General features: G+C 36.9%; 1 protein-coding gene across 1 annotated transcript in view; it reads left to right on the forward strand.

The window, feature by feature from the left end:
- The first annotated feature begins 1,003 nt into the window (after positions 1–1,003).
- The window catches only part of FANCM (FA complementation group M), a 64,895-nt gene continuing 50,465 nt past the window's right edge, over positions 1,004–15,433 (forward strand). The window contains exons 1-4 of the mRNA XM_047075662.1: positions 1,004–1,530; positions 2,095–2,267; positions 5,045–5,122; positions 10,253–10,411. Coding sequence (XP_046931618.1) covers positions 1,014–1,530; positions 2,095–2,267; positions 5,045–5,122; positions 10,253–10,411 — 927 coding nt within the window. The 5' untranslated portion in view covers positions 1,004–1,013. The remainder of the gene's footprint in view (positions 1,531–2,094; positions 2,268–5,044; positions 5,123–10,252; positions 10,412–15,433) is intronic.

Genomic DNA, 15,433 nt, shown 5'->3' on the forward strand with positions numbered 1-15,433 from the left:
TCACACAAATTAAACTAAAATACAACTTTTCACTTTCCCTGCCCAAGAAATAAAAACACACGAGAAAGTTTGTCTAAAAGCAAGTTCAAGAAACTTGAGCAAATAAAACGATGTAAAGAAGCTACACGCAGGATACTGCTTGCTGATGAGGGTGACGTTATCAATGTTCAAAACAACTTCAGGTGAATGTACTTTTTCTCAATACACAAGGAAACAAATTTAGAGAGGTTACTCCAAGTTGCCAAGGTTTAGAGTGAAGTCGGGAATCATATCCAAGTCTGAGGTAGAAAGCTATTGCTAGAATAGAATAATACCACACTGACGCTTACTGCTCTGTATCATTTATGAAGATGTAATGGTGGAGTATCAGGAAAACCTAACTTTTTTCTTTTGGATTTCCCGATGAATACAGGACCAAACCATTCACTCTTAACAATAAAACTATTAACATAACGGGTTGCCTCTCCAAATACTGTGAAAAAGAGACATTTTTTTTTCTCAGTTTGGATAAAGAAATAAGACTAGATATTTAATTCTACCTAAATCCTTTTCACCTCATCTTCTGATTTAAAAACACAGCCAACAAGGAATGTTAGACACTCAAAAACGTTAAATTCACAAAAATATGGGTATCTGTTGTTCCTAGTATCTCAAGGTTATTTATTTTTATCTTTTTAAGCAGTATCACTTTAGCGATGAGGCCCGGAAACACACAGTCCTTGGGAACGGAACTTAGATTTAGAGTCTGTAAAGAAATTAACTACGGACCACATTTAGACTAACTCCTTAACAATGCGCATGCGTCACCGGGAGGCCGCGAGAGTTTCCGGGAAGCCAGCCAATTATATTTCCAACGCAAACTCAGTGGCGGTATTTTCAACTAGATGAACCGGCTGCAGTCCCGCCTTCACGTTCCACTGTTGTGTGCGAAGGTAACGGATGTGGAGCCGAATGGCGGTTGAGCTGCTGCAGCTGCTAGTGTCCGAGAGAAGCGTTTGGTGGTTGTCGGCCTAATGAGCGGACGGCAAAGAACGCTTTTCCAGACGTGGGGCTCAAGTTTTTCTCGATCTGCAGGGGCTCCGGCTTGCAACTCTGGACCTGAGCGGCCTCAGAGCCCTGGCATCTCCAGGGCACGTTGTCCTCCAACGGTAGAGGTTGCCGAGGTTCCGCCGGAGTCGGACGATGATGTATTGCTGGTTGCAGTGTACGAGGCAGAGCGGCAGCTGAGTCTAGAGAATGGCGGTTTCTGCACCTCAGCGGGCGCCCTGTGGATTTACCCAACTAATTGCCCAGTGCGGGACTACCAGCTGCACATTGCCCGGACCTCTCTGTTTTGCAACACGCTGGTGTGTCTTCCGACTGGATTGGGAAAGACTTTTATTGCCGCCGTGGTCATGTACAATTTCTACCGCTGGTTTCCTTCCGGCAAGGTGGTCTTCATGGCCCCCACGAAACCTTTGGTGACACAGCAGATAGAGGCTTGCTACCGAGTGATGGGTATCCCGCAGTCCCACATGGCCGAAATGACAGGTATTTTAGAAAGAATGGGCTAATTTGAAATTAAGAGCACGCATTCTGGTGGAAATGGAAGTAAAGGAATTCCTGACCCATGTGGAATAGTCCCCAGATCACAATATCCGTATTTTAAATCTTCTCCCTTAAGGCATTATCTACTTGTAGCAAGTCTGGCCCTAACGAAAAGGGCTGATTTATTCAATTTTCAGAGACTCCCCGTAGTTTGAGCATTTTGAAGCGATTGATTGTGTATACCCCATTGGTAAGTGAACATGAGGTTTTCTGACTTTCTTCCCCAGAAAGATTTCCCAGTTGAAGAAGGTACTTCTCTGCAGCTGTTATGCCATTTTGGTAGGAATTCTCTAAAGACAGGCTAGTTTTGTTGTTTTTAACCAGCGTTGACATTTGGGTCACAGCAGAGTTTAAAACGTAACATTTCCGTGATTTGTTAAATTGTTCTTGTCTGAAGGCAGATTACCAAGCAGGGCTGCATTCTGAAATTAGGCCAGATTGTTTATAAATATTTTAAAGATAAATAGCCTTGGTGTTTAGAATGTAGGATGTCACTTTTGTTTACAGGATCTACTCAAGCTTTAACCAGGAAGGAAATATGGCGCAGTAAGAGAGTCCTTTTTCTTACACCTCAAGTCATGGTAAATGATCTTTCTAGAGGAGCTTGTCCGGCTGCTGAAATAAAGTGTCTAGTTATTGATGAAGCTCATAAAGCTCTTGGAAACTATGCTTATTGCCAGGTAATATTTTATTTAAAAGTATTTTGTACTGTGAATATATTGTTAACGAGTATTTTGGTGAATACTTATTGATGGAAGTTATTGATGTATTATCATTATGAAACAGCCTGTTATTTCCGAATAGATGATGATAGGAACTGCTTCATTCAAATTAGTGTCTGTGCTGTCTTTTTTTTTTTTTTTTAATTCTTGACAAGACCATTAGTGTCAGGTGTAGATGATGAAAGCCTAGTCCTGATTGAGGCAGTGATCCAAAATAAGGTTATGGGTGAGTTTTGGAAGTAAGATAATAATCCAAAGATTGGTAGTGGATATGCAGTATCATTCCTTGGTAGCTAGGTAGAAATCATACTTAACTGTCAAGAGTTGTTACCAAGAATGATTGACATAACGTATGGGACATACCTATCACAGTGCCTTCTGTTTAAGGCACATGAATATGAATTACAGAGGTGAAGAGGTGTGATATGGATGGGGAGGTACTTGAAGTCCAGGTCATGAAGGCATTTGTATTTTATGCTTAGCAGTTTGAATGTTGTTTGTAGGACACTGGGGATGTAGGTAGTGGAGACTCATTGAAAAGTGTTTACTGGGGTGATACTTAAGATTTAAAAGAGATTAGAAGAGAGAAGACTAAAAGTAGAGTGTAGGATGAGAGAGAGGAGCAATTTAGGATGACTCCCAAGTGTCTGACTTGGAAGATTGTGCTTCTAGTCGAGATGGACAGTTCTGGAGACACAGAAGATTTGGGTACTGTGGAAAGATGAGTGCAGTTTAGATTGTTGAGTTTGAAGTGTCTGTGAGGAATCTAGCTATCAAGGCCCAGTGGGCAGTGGGAGACAAGTTTCAATCTCAGTGGGGAGTTCTGAGCTGGAGATACAGATTTGGAAATTACCAGCATATAGGTGGTAGGTAGTTAAAACTATAAGCTGGTGACATCAGGGAGAAGGTATAGAGTAAGAATACAAGTGAAAATTGATTTTATTTAGTGCAAAGAGATGAATTTTACTGCCAGTTTGTGCATTTGTAGTTTCCTTGGGGACTTTATGTGTTATTGTATTATATCTCTTTGTTATCTTCTGAAGAGAATAGTCCTCTTTCTTAGAGTTGATTTTAAGAAGGAAATGGATATATATATATATATATATATACACACACACACACACATATACATATATCTGTGTGTGTGTATATATCTATATATACACACATTTGTATATCTGTGTGTGTGTGTGTATATATATATATTATTAATATCTTTCTAAGTTAATATCCAATGTGTTAATGTTTCTGCTTGAGAGGGGCATTTAAAAATTTTAATTTTAAGTCTGTGAATTTACTTTGTAGATTTACTAATACTCAGCAACTTTAACTCATTTATTTTATTTGCAAAAAATTTCTAGCATTGTTAATTTTTTTAATTACAATATTGATGCTTTTATTGAGTACAAAGAGACATACACTGACTTCATTTTTTTTTTTTTTAAATTTTTTTTTCAACGTTTTTTATTTATTTTTTTTGGGACAGAGAGAAACAGAGCATGAACGGGGGAGGGGCAGAGAGAGAGGGAGACACAGCATCGGAAACAGGCTCCAGGCTCTGAGCCATAAGCCCAGAGCCCGACGCGGGGCTCGAACTCACAGACCGCGAGATCGTGACCTGGCTGAAGTCGGACGCTTAACCGACTGCGCCACCCAGGCGCCCCTACACTGACTTCATTAATATCCAAATACCCCTTAGTGTTTATGCTGTATTGAATATTATAGAGTCCAACAGGCACACCAAGTCCATGAAGAATGTAGCTTCCTGGGTTACAAACACAGCATCATTTCCTCTTCTACAAAATGCTTGACAATCCCGCTTTCATAAGAATAGTGTATTAGGGACATTTTGTCTTGCATCAGTTTTTAGAACAATTCTACATTAAGTATGATATTTTATCTTTGTGTATTTTCTATTATATTAAAAAAAAAATAATGTTTTTTGAGATTAGTCCAAATTCAGTATCTCATTGAATTCATCCCTGACATAGGTTGAAATAAGAGCAGTTTTTAGATAATCTGGTTTAACTGTTTCCTATATCTAATGTGGAAATCTGGGGTACTGAGAGCTGTTCCTGCAGTTGAGTTTACTTAGGGGTCCTTTTGCCTATATAAGGACCACATGTAAAGGGGTATATGGGAATCTGGTGAAATATCCAATATTAATCATACCAGAAGGGGTGGGTTGAAATCATACTGCAAAGTCTAGAATGATGCTTTGGTGCCACTGAGAAAATGTGTTAGAATTTAAAAGGAGAGGTGGGTTTTTAAAGTCTTTTCCTAAAACATTTTTTTTTTTCCATTTCAAATCTAAATTCATACTGGTATTTTTTTTCCATTTTTATGTTATGACTTATCTTAATCTGGTAAGTGTGTATATGGATATAGCTGTAAAGCTAAACTGTGGCCCAGACCACAGAGAATAGACTCTCCTTCTTTCATTTGCCCTTGAATTAGCTCTCATTATTTCGATTTGCCTCTAATTAGGCCTTGACATTGTAGCTTTATGTATATAAGAATCCCTAAAGTGTTTTTGATTGGTATAGAGTATGAACTTGAATTATTTGCTTTTCAGGTAATGTGACTAATGATAGTTCCATCCCTTAGCCCATCAATACTCTGAATAAGGAATAATGATAATAGAACATTGGAACAATATAATAGCTTGTTTAACAGAATCACTGATATTTTTGTATTGGATAGATGAAATTAAAAAAAAAATTTTTTTTTTTAAGGTTGTGAGAGAACTAGTCAAATACACAGATCATTTTAGAATCTTGGCTCTTAGTGCCACACCAGGTAGTGATATAAAGGTAAGTAAAATGTCTTTTCATTTATTAACAGTTGAGAATATAAGAACTTTTGTATGGGGCCAGATCAGTTTGCCATTCTAGTATTTAATTTGACATCAAGACTACATTTCTTAAACATGCCTACCTTGGTTGGAGGAGGTTTTTTCTACATTAGTAGTTTTCAGATGTGAGTGTGCATAAGAAACCTAAAGTAGTTTGTTAAAAGTACTAAATTTGTACATAGTATAAGTGGTTTTTAAATTGTATTTTCAGGGTTCTTTTAAAGTTTTATTTTGAGGGGCACCTGGGTGCCTCAGTTGGTTAAACATCTGACTTTGGCTCAGGTCATGATCTCACATTTCATGAGTTTGAGTCCCATGTTGGGCTTTGTGCTGACAGCTCAGAGCTGGTAGCCTGCTTCAGATACTATGTTTCTCTCTTCCTCTGATCCTCTCCTGCTTGTGCTCTCTTTCTCAAAAATAAATGAACATTAAAAAAAATTTTTTTTAAATAAAGTCTGAGATAACTTAGACTTACAGGTAAAATTGTAATCTCTATCCTTTGCTCAACTTCCCTTAATGTTAACATAGAACCATAATAAAATTGATAAAACCAGAAAATTAACATTGGTACAATACTAGTAACTACTCTGTAGACCTTGGCTTGAATTTGTCACTTTACCCACCACTGTTCTTTTCAGTTCCAGGGTCTGTCTGGTCCAGGATCTCATATTGCATTTAGTTGTCATGTGTCAGTCCTTCCTATCTGTGATAGCTCCTCAGTATTTTCTTGTCTTCCATGACCTTGATGCTTTTAAGAGTAAATGCCAGGGGCACCTGGGTGACTCAGTTGGTTAGGCATCTGACTCTTGATTTCTGACTTAGGTCATAATCTCGTGGTTCATGGGATCAAACCCCTCGTAGGGCTCCATACTAAGCATTGAGTCTGTTTGGGATTCTCTCTCTCTCTCTGTCTCTCTTTTTCCCTCCCTCCCCCTCATCCCTACTTGCATGCTCTCTCTCTAAAAAAAAAAAAAAAAAGTAGCTGCCAGTTATTTTGTAGAATATTCCTCAGCTTGGGTGTGTCTGATGTTTTCTAATGAAAACATTGGAGTGAGGTTATGCCTTTTTGGCAAGAATACTCCAGAAGTGATACCGTACCTTTCTTAGGGCATGGTATCAGAGAATACATGATGTTGATTTGTCTTACGGCTGTTGCTGTTAATTTTGACTTGGTTAAAGTGATGTCTTCCCAGTTTCTGCATTTTAGAATTACTGTTATCCTCTCTGTTTTCCAATGATGGTTCTTGCTTGCAATAGCAATTTCTGTGGTATTTTCCTAATCATTGTTTCCTTTCTCTCATTTCTTTTACATTTGTTAATGTGAATTCTTTTGTAGTGAAAAGCTATCTCTTCTCTCCAATTTATTCAATTCTTTGTATCAATATGGACTAATAGATATTTATTTTTATCTATGGGCTGCATTCCGGTGTTATCATTATTAATTTTTTGCTCAGATTATTCCAACTTTGGCCATTGGGAGCTCTTTTAAGATGGCACCTATGTTCTTTTGGACATGCACTTTTTTTTTCCTTTTGAACACTTTCCATCTTGCATCACAGGATATTTTATGCTCATTTAATATTTTTCATGTCCCAGCCATGGAATCAATCATTTCTCCAGGGAGCTCTGGTTTCCTTTATTAAAGGAGGATAAAAGTGCAGATTTTGAACCCCATCTCATGACACTCTAACTTAGTATCTCTGAATAGTCCTACTGTATTGAGTTTTGAAGATTTTCTATAAGTTTCAATCCTGTCAAGTTGTAAGACTTTTTTCTTCTGTTCATAGCCTTGATATTTTTTCAGAAATTTCTGTACTGTCTCTCATCTTACCCCAATCTCTTTAAACATGCTTGATGGTTTTTATTTATTTTTTATTATTTTTTAAGTTTATTTATTTATTTTGGGAAAGAAAAAGAGAACCGGTGGAGGCGGGGGGGGGGGGGCGGGGGGAAGGGCAGAGAGAGAGGGAAACAGAGGATCTGAAGCAGGCTCTCTGCTGACAGAGAAGAGAGCCTGATGCAGGGCTTGAACTCATGAACTGAGAAATCATGACCTGAGCTGAAGTTGAACTCTTAACTGACTGAGCCACCCAGTTGCCCCCATGCTTGATGGTTTTTGTCATCTTTCAAGTCTTTGCTGAAATGTTACACTTCAAAAAGTTTCACTCTAAGCTATCAAAAGTTAGCTCTCCGTATGTTGTGATTTCCTCTTGTGTGTGTGTGTGTTTGTTCTTAATCATAATATGTCATTCTTTTACTTATTTATTTGTTGTCTTTTTCCCCCGTGAAAATAGTAGCTATATGATTATAGAGATTATGTCTATCTTGGTCATAGCTGTATTATCAACCCAATGCCTGGCCTGTGGGAGTCATTCAAATATTTATTGAATGATTAAAAATATTAATGTCTTGGGGCGCCTGGGTGGCTCAGTCGGTTGAGTGTCCGACTTCGGCTCAGGTCATGATCTTGCGGTCCATGAGTTCGAGCCCCGCATTGGGCTCTGTACTGACAGCTCAGAGCCTGGAGCCTGCTTCGGATTCTGTGTCTCCCTCTCTCTCTCTGCCCCTCTCCTGCTCATGCTCTGTCTCTCTCACTCTCAAAAATGAATAAATGTTAAAATATTAATGTCTTACTCAGTTTTATAAAATGGTCATAATTCTGCAGATTATGTGGACCCTCAGTAACTGTAGTGTACTATATTATGTATTGTACCACATGTTGCGAATACAAAGATGATTAAGATATGATTCTTGTTCTAGAGTATTTTTTATTTGAAATTATATTTATATAATTTGATAATATATAAATTTGTTAAATTGATTTTATATGATTTGTTAAATTGATATTATATAAATTTATATAATACATTTATATAAATATAATTTGAAATTATATTTAGTTTGTTTGGGGCACCTGGCTGGCTCAGTCAGTAATGCGTATGACTCATGATCTCAGGATTGTAAGCTCAAGGCCCACATTGGGGGTAGACCTTACTTAAAAACTAATATATACATGCAATTATATTTTGTTTGTTTTTTTGAAAACTTATGAGGCTTTTCTAGCTTTAAAAAAAAAGCTCTTGGGATGCCCAGGTGGCTCAGTCAGTAAAGCATCTGACTTTGGCTCAGGTCATGATCTCATGGTTCATGAATCCGAGCTCCTCATCAAACTCTCTGCTATCAGCTTGGAGTCCACTTCAGATCTTCTGTCTCCCTCTGTCTCTCTCCCCTCTCCCACTGTCTCTCTTGCTCTGTCTCAAGAATAAATAAACATTAAAATAAAAATAAAGCTCTTAATTTCTAGACACTTTCAGATTCTCCCCACTGCCCCCCACCCCCACATTGGTTCATTTATTCTTTCTTTCAATTCTTTTTTGAAAAAAAAATTATCATTGAGGTATAGTTGACATGTTATGTTAGTTTCAGGTGTCCCACATTAGTGACTTGACAATTCTATACATTACTCAGTGCTCACCACAATAATTAAAGTCACAATTTGTCACTGTATAACATTATTACAGTATTATTGACTATATTCTCTATGCTGTGCTTTTCATCTCTGTAACTTATTTTATGACTGGAAGTTTGTACTTCACTTATTTTGCCTATTCCCCCACCCACCTCTTCTCTGGCAATCACCAGTTTATTTTCTATATTTAAGAGTCTTGTTTGTTTGTTTTGATTTTTAGATTCCACGTATAAGTGAAATAATATGGCATTTGTTTTTTTCTGACTTATTTCACTTAGCATATCCATGTCCATCTATGTTGTCACAAATGGCATGATTTCATTTTTTATGGCTGCATAATCAGTGTGTGTGTGTGAGTGTAACATACACACATATATATATATGTATATATATATCACATGTATGTGAGGTATCTCACATATTTATTGAGGTACAATTGGGTTGCTTTCATATCTTGGCTATTGTAAATAATGCTGCAATAGGTCTTTCACCTCTTTGGTTACATTTATTTCTAGGTATTTTATTCTTTTGGGTGCAGTTGTAAATTGAGTTTTCTTCATTTCTCTCTCTACTTCTTTGTTACTAGTCTATAGAAATGCAACAGATTTCTGTATAATAATTTTGTATCCTGCAACTTTATTGAATTCATTTATTCTAAGTTTTTTGGTGGAGTCTTTAAGTTTCTTTGAACTTTAAAAAAAAAAATTATTTATTTATTTTGAGATGGAGATAGAGAGTGTGCGTGCGTGAGCACTACCAGGGGAGGGGCAGGGAAAGGGGGAGAGAGAATCCTAGGCAGGCTCTGTGCTGTGCTAGGGCTCGATCTCACTAACTGTGAGATCATGACCTGAGCTGAAATCAAGATTCTCTTAACCGACTGAGGCACACAGGTGCCTCTTTCTTTCAACTTTGATCACACTGTCAGTATTTGAATTTATGTTTTTGCTCCAGTTCCCTGAAATTACAATTCAACTTTTGTATAAGCTTTCAGTGAAGAAAATTTAGAAGTACAGTATATCCAGAAATATATTCACATTATATATACTGGAAAATATTCTAATTTATCAATAATTGATTTAGTGTAGCATATACCCTATCCCCTCAATTTCTTAACAAGTCAATTTGTAAAGTACTTCTAAGATATATTTGTGTCATTTAATAGTAACAAGACTTCTCTGTTCTACACACACACACACACACACACACACACACACACAGCATTGGACAAAAGTGTTTGCCAGAAAACAAGGAAATCTGGGTTGTAGTTCTGGCTCTAAAATTGACTATGTTACATAATGTTTTGGTGATTTATTTGCTAATCTAAAGCTTCTGTTTTGTCTGAGTCTTCATAAGATGTAGATGAAGGAATATATCACTCCCATTGAAAGGTGCAAAATATGTTTGAGGAACTTATTGGATGTTTACTAATATTCTTATTTTTTAGATGCTTGGCTGGAAAGGCTGCATGAAAGATGTTTCAAAGCCTTATCCTCCTATTGTACCACTATTATAGTTTAAAAAAGGTTTAATATGAATTTTACCACTATTTTATTTTTGTTGGTAGCCTAAACTAAAAATTTAACATGTAATATAATTATAATCATACTTGATTTTGTGTAGGCTGTTCAACAGGTTATTACTAACCTACGAATTGGGCAGATAGAACTTCGTTCTGAAGATTCTCCAGATATTTTGCCGTACTCTCATGAAAGACGAGTTGAAAAGCTAGTTGTTCCCCTTGGTGAAGAACTTGTAGCCATCCAAAAGGCATATATCCAGGTAAGACATTTGTATCACAGTTCAGGGTTTTGATGAATGAACTGATAATGTATTTTATTTTGTAGAATCTGGTGTGAGCATATTACATATTTATATCATTTTATATTATTAGTATTTGAAATATTCTTTGAAATTAATATTTTTGGAATGAGTACCCTGTTTTGTTAGTTACTATTAGTTAAAGAGGAAATGTAAAATGATGGACCATTTCTACAAGCCAATAACAACCTTATTTTTTATTATTTATTTATTTAAAAAAATTTTTTTTTTTAATGTTTATTTATTTTTGAGAGAGACAGAGACAGAATGTGAGTGGGTTAGGGGCAGAGAGAGAGGGAGACACAGAAGCAGAAGCAGGCTCCAGACTCTGAGCTGTCAGCACAGAGCCCGACGCGGGGCTCGAACTCACGAGCTGTGAGATCATGACCTGAGCCGAAGTCGGACGCTCAACCGACTGAGCCACCCAGGCGCCCCCAACCTTATTTTTTTAAAATACACCTATTAAAACACACACACATGCATATAAATAGCAGAGCATAGAAAACCTAAGTGTATAGCTCACTGAATTTTCATGTAGTGAACACACTTAGAATACATGTCCAGATGTAAACAGAAGCTTCTTTATAAGAAAATATATTTTCAGTATTTTCTTCCTGGGTCTCTTATACAGCAATGATTCTCAACTGGAGGCAGTTTTGCCCACCTGGTGACATTTGGCAGTCTTGACACAGTTTTGGTTGTCATAACTGGAAAGGGTAGAGTACAGTTGCTAGTAGAAACCAATATGTAGAGACTAAGAATGCAGCTTAACATCTGTAACGAACAGGATAGACCTCCAACCACAAAGAATTATCTGGGCCAATTGTCAGTATTACAGTGATTGAGAAATTGCTTAGACAGTCATCACATCCAATGGGAAAAATTTGAGGTAACACATTCTTTTTCTATAGTTCATAATTAGTGTCATGCTAAGAGAACATTTTGTTTTCATATCTTCATTGTTATGGATTAAAGATGCCTGCAAATTTTTCACACTCCTCCCATGGAGAGAGAAGATGCATTTCCTTTTCCCTCCAATCTAGACTGGCTCTGTGACTCACTTTCACCGGCAGAATGTGATAAACCCTAAGTAAGCCATGATGAAACTCAGCTAAGCCATGTTCAGGAGAAATGAGGAAACAGTAGATAGCTAGAATCGAAGGCATAGACATATGGCCCCAGTCGAGGTATGTTAACCCTTAACCTCCAGCTATTTGAGGCTCTAGACATCAAAGAGCAGAGATTAGCTGTCCCTGCAGTGCCCTGACAGAATTTTTGACTTTTGACATTTTATTTTACAGTAGTTTTAGATTTTCAGGAAATATGCACAAATAGTATAGAGATTTCCATTGGGGAGATACTGTGAGATTACTTGAAGGTCCTATTTCTCAACATACTTTGGCCTATTTTATTTTATTTTATTTTATTTTATTTATATAATTTTTTTTTTATTTTTTAAAATTTGCATCCAAATTAGTTAGCATATAGTGAAACAGTGATTTCAAGAGTAGATTCCTTAATGTCCCTTACCCATTTAGCCCATACCCCTTCCCACAACCCCTCTAGCAACCCTCAGTTTGTTCTCCATATTTACGAGTCTCTTCTGTTTTGTCCCCCTCTCTGTTTTTATATTATTTTTGTTTCCCTACCCTTATGTTCATCTGTTTTGTCTCTTAAGGTCCTCATATGAGTGAAGTCATATGATTTTTGTCTTTCTCTGACTGATTTCACTTAGCATAATACCCTCCAGTACCATCCACGTAGTTGCAAATGGCAAGATTTCATTCTTTTTGATTGCTGAGTAATACTCCATTGTATATATATATACCACATCTTCTTTATCCATTCATCCATTGATGGGGCATTTGGGTTCTTTCCATACTTTGGCTGTTGTTTATAGTGCTGCTATAAACATGGGGGTGCATGTGTCCCTTTGAAACAGCACACTTGTATCCCGTGGATGAATGCCTAGTAGTGCATTTGCTAGGTCATGGGGTAGTTCTATTTTTAGTTTTTTGAGGAACCTCCATACTGTTTTCCAGAGTGGCTGCACCAGCTTGCATTGCCACCAACAATGCAAAAGAGATCCTCTTTCTCTGCATCCTTGCCAGCATCTGTTGTTGCCTGAGTTGTTAATGTTAGCCGTTCTGACAGGTGTAAGGTGGTATCTCATTGTGGTTTTGATTTGTATTTCCCTGATGATGAGTGATGTTGAACATTTTTCATGTGTCGGTTTGCCATCTGGATGTCTTCCTTGGAGAAGTGTCTATTCATGTCTTTTGCCCATTTCTTCACTGGATTATTTGTTTTTTGGATGTTGAGTTTGATAATTTCTTTATAGATTTTGGATACTAACCCTTTGTCTGATATGTCATTTGCAAATATCTTCTCCCATTTTTCCGTTTGCCTTTTAGTTTTGCTGATTGTTTCCTTTGTTGTGCAAAAGCTTTTTATTTTGATGAGGTCCCAGTAGTTCATTTTTGCTTTTGTTTCCCTTGCCTCTGGAGATATGTTGAGTAAGAAGTTGCCGTGGCCAAGATCAAAGAGGTTTTTGCCTGTGCCCTCCAATTTTAGCATGCAATAATGGTTCTTGCCTGCTACAGTTATTTCTGTTTGCATAATCACGGTTTCTCCTTTCCCTCATTCTTTCATATTGTCAACTTGAATTCTTATATAATGAAGACCTGTTTCTTCTCCTTCATTTACTAATTCAGTTCTTTGTATCAATATAGACTAATAGGTATTTATTTTTTTCTATGCACTACAATTTAATACTGTCATTATTAATTTTGTTGCTCATATTGCTTCAGCTTTGGCCATTTAGAGCTCCTTGTGGTTTTTGGGCTTGTGCCTTTTTGTTTTTTTTAATGCTTAACTTTCTGGCATCACAAGATGTTTCATGCTCATTAAGTTTTTCTTGTGTCCCAGCCATGGAATGGACCATTTCTCCAGGAAATTCTTGTTCGTTTTATGGGAGATTGGTATTTTCAAACCAAGATCTGTGTGTTAGGTGTGCTCATTATTACTGTGGTGTCTTGACCTGAGCACTTAGTGAATTCTTTTTTATTTTTTTTTAAGTTTTATTTATTTATTTGACGAGGGCCGGGGGTGTGGGGGAGAGAATCCCAAGGAGGCTCCTCACCACCAGAATAGAGCCCGACATGGGGCTCTATCCCATGAACCGTGAGATCATGACCTGAGCCAAAATCAAGAGTTGGAAGCTTAACTGACCACTAACTTAGCATTACTGCTTGAATTCTTATCTGAAGAATTAGAATCGTGAGTAAATGTTTTTTTAATTTTGTTTTTTTAAGTTTTTAATTTATTTATTTTGAGAGAAAGCATGCATGCACATAAGCTGAGGAGAGACAGAGAGGGAGAGAGAGAATCCAAGCAGGCTCCACACTGTCAGCACAGAGCTCAACACAAGGCTTGAACTCATGAAATGTGAGGTCATGACTTGAGCTGAAACCAAAAATCAGACGCTTAACCAACTGAGCCACTCATGTGCCCCAGTTGTTTTAATTTATTATGTTTTGAAGTACTTTGTAATGCAGAAATAGATAACCAAAATATTCATTTATCATTTAACCTTTAATAAGTCTTTTTAAAGAAGAGCTCTATAGGATTATGGTTAATATTTTTAAATTGTAACAAATTTGAAGCATTACTAATTTAAGATATGGCAAAGAATTTCAAGTAATCATCTCTTTTTTTAAATTTTAACTTAAAAAAAATATTTATTTATTTTTGAGGGTGGGGAAGGTCAGAGAGAGAGACAGAAAACCAAGCAGGGTATTCGAACTAACAACCTGAGCCAAAATTCAGAATCCAGCACTTAACTGACTAAGCCACTCAGGTGCCCCTCATCTCCTTTTTAATTAAAAAAAAATTTATTTAAATATAGTTGTCATGAAATGTTGCAGTAGTTTCAGGTGTACAAAATAGTGATTTGTCAAGTTTATATGTTTTGCTATGCTCATCACAATTGTAACTACCATCTGTCACCATGCGATGTTACTATATCATTGACTATGGTTTCCTTTGCAATGCCTATTTATTTACTTACTTTATTAATTTTTTTTTTTTTTTACTTAACTCTTTTTACATTTATTTATTTTTGATAGAGACAGAGCACAAGTGGGGGAGGGGCAGAGAGAGAAGGAGGCACACAATCTGAAGCAGGCTTCAGGCTCGGAGCTGTCAGCACAGAGTCCAACGCGGGGCTCAAACTCAGAAACTGCGAGATCATGACCTGAGCCGAAGTCGGATGCTTAACTGACTGAGCCACCCATGTGCCCCAATTTATTTTTTTAAAGTAAACTGTTCACCCAACGTGTGGCTTGAACTCACGACCCCAAGATCAAGAGTTGCATGCTATACCAACTAAGCCAGCCAGGAGCTCCCGGAAGCTTTTTATTTTGACGTAATAATCACTTCCTTAATACTAATACATTTTCTCATGATTAAAATCATTGCATTTATAAGGATCTAAAAATTATAATTTTTATAAACACATATAGTAGGCATTTAATTTTACTGATATTTTTAGAGTACTTCAGTAGGTATTATGATCAGCAAAACTGGAAGGGAGGAAAAATAAAACTCTACTAAATTGCCCTATTTTAGGAAATATGAATTAAGCAAAAGCTTAAACTGTTATACAACTGTATTGTTGTAGTAGGTCTTCATCGGGAAGTCTCTGTTTTCCTTCCCTCTGCCATCAAACTCATTCCTGCATCAGGACCTTTCGAATGCTGTTTCCTCTGGCTCTTTCCTCAAAATCTGTCAGCATTCAGATGTCGGTTCCAATAATACCTCTTCAGAGAGACTATCTTTGTTTACCTTTCCCTCAAAAACTATAGTATTACTGTGTTTTAGGTTCTTGTACATTTATCTCTTTGTTCACTCTTTATTCTTTGCTTCCCTTCATCGGATATATGTTTTTATGAAAGTAGTGACTTCATTTGTCTCAGCTACAAA

This window comes from Lynx rufus, unplaced genomic scaffold, assembly GCF_022079265.1.
Source record: "Lynx rufus isolate CCGP_SWC_20201006 ecotype Redwood Valley unplaced genomic scaffold, mLynRuf1.p SCAF_13, whole genome shotgun sequence".
Lineage (NCBI taxonomy): Eukaryota > Metazoa > Chordata > Mammalia > Carnivora > Felidae > Lynx > Lynx rufus.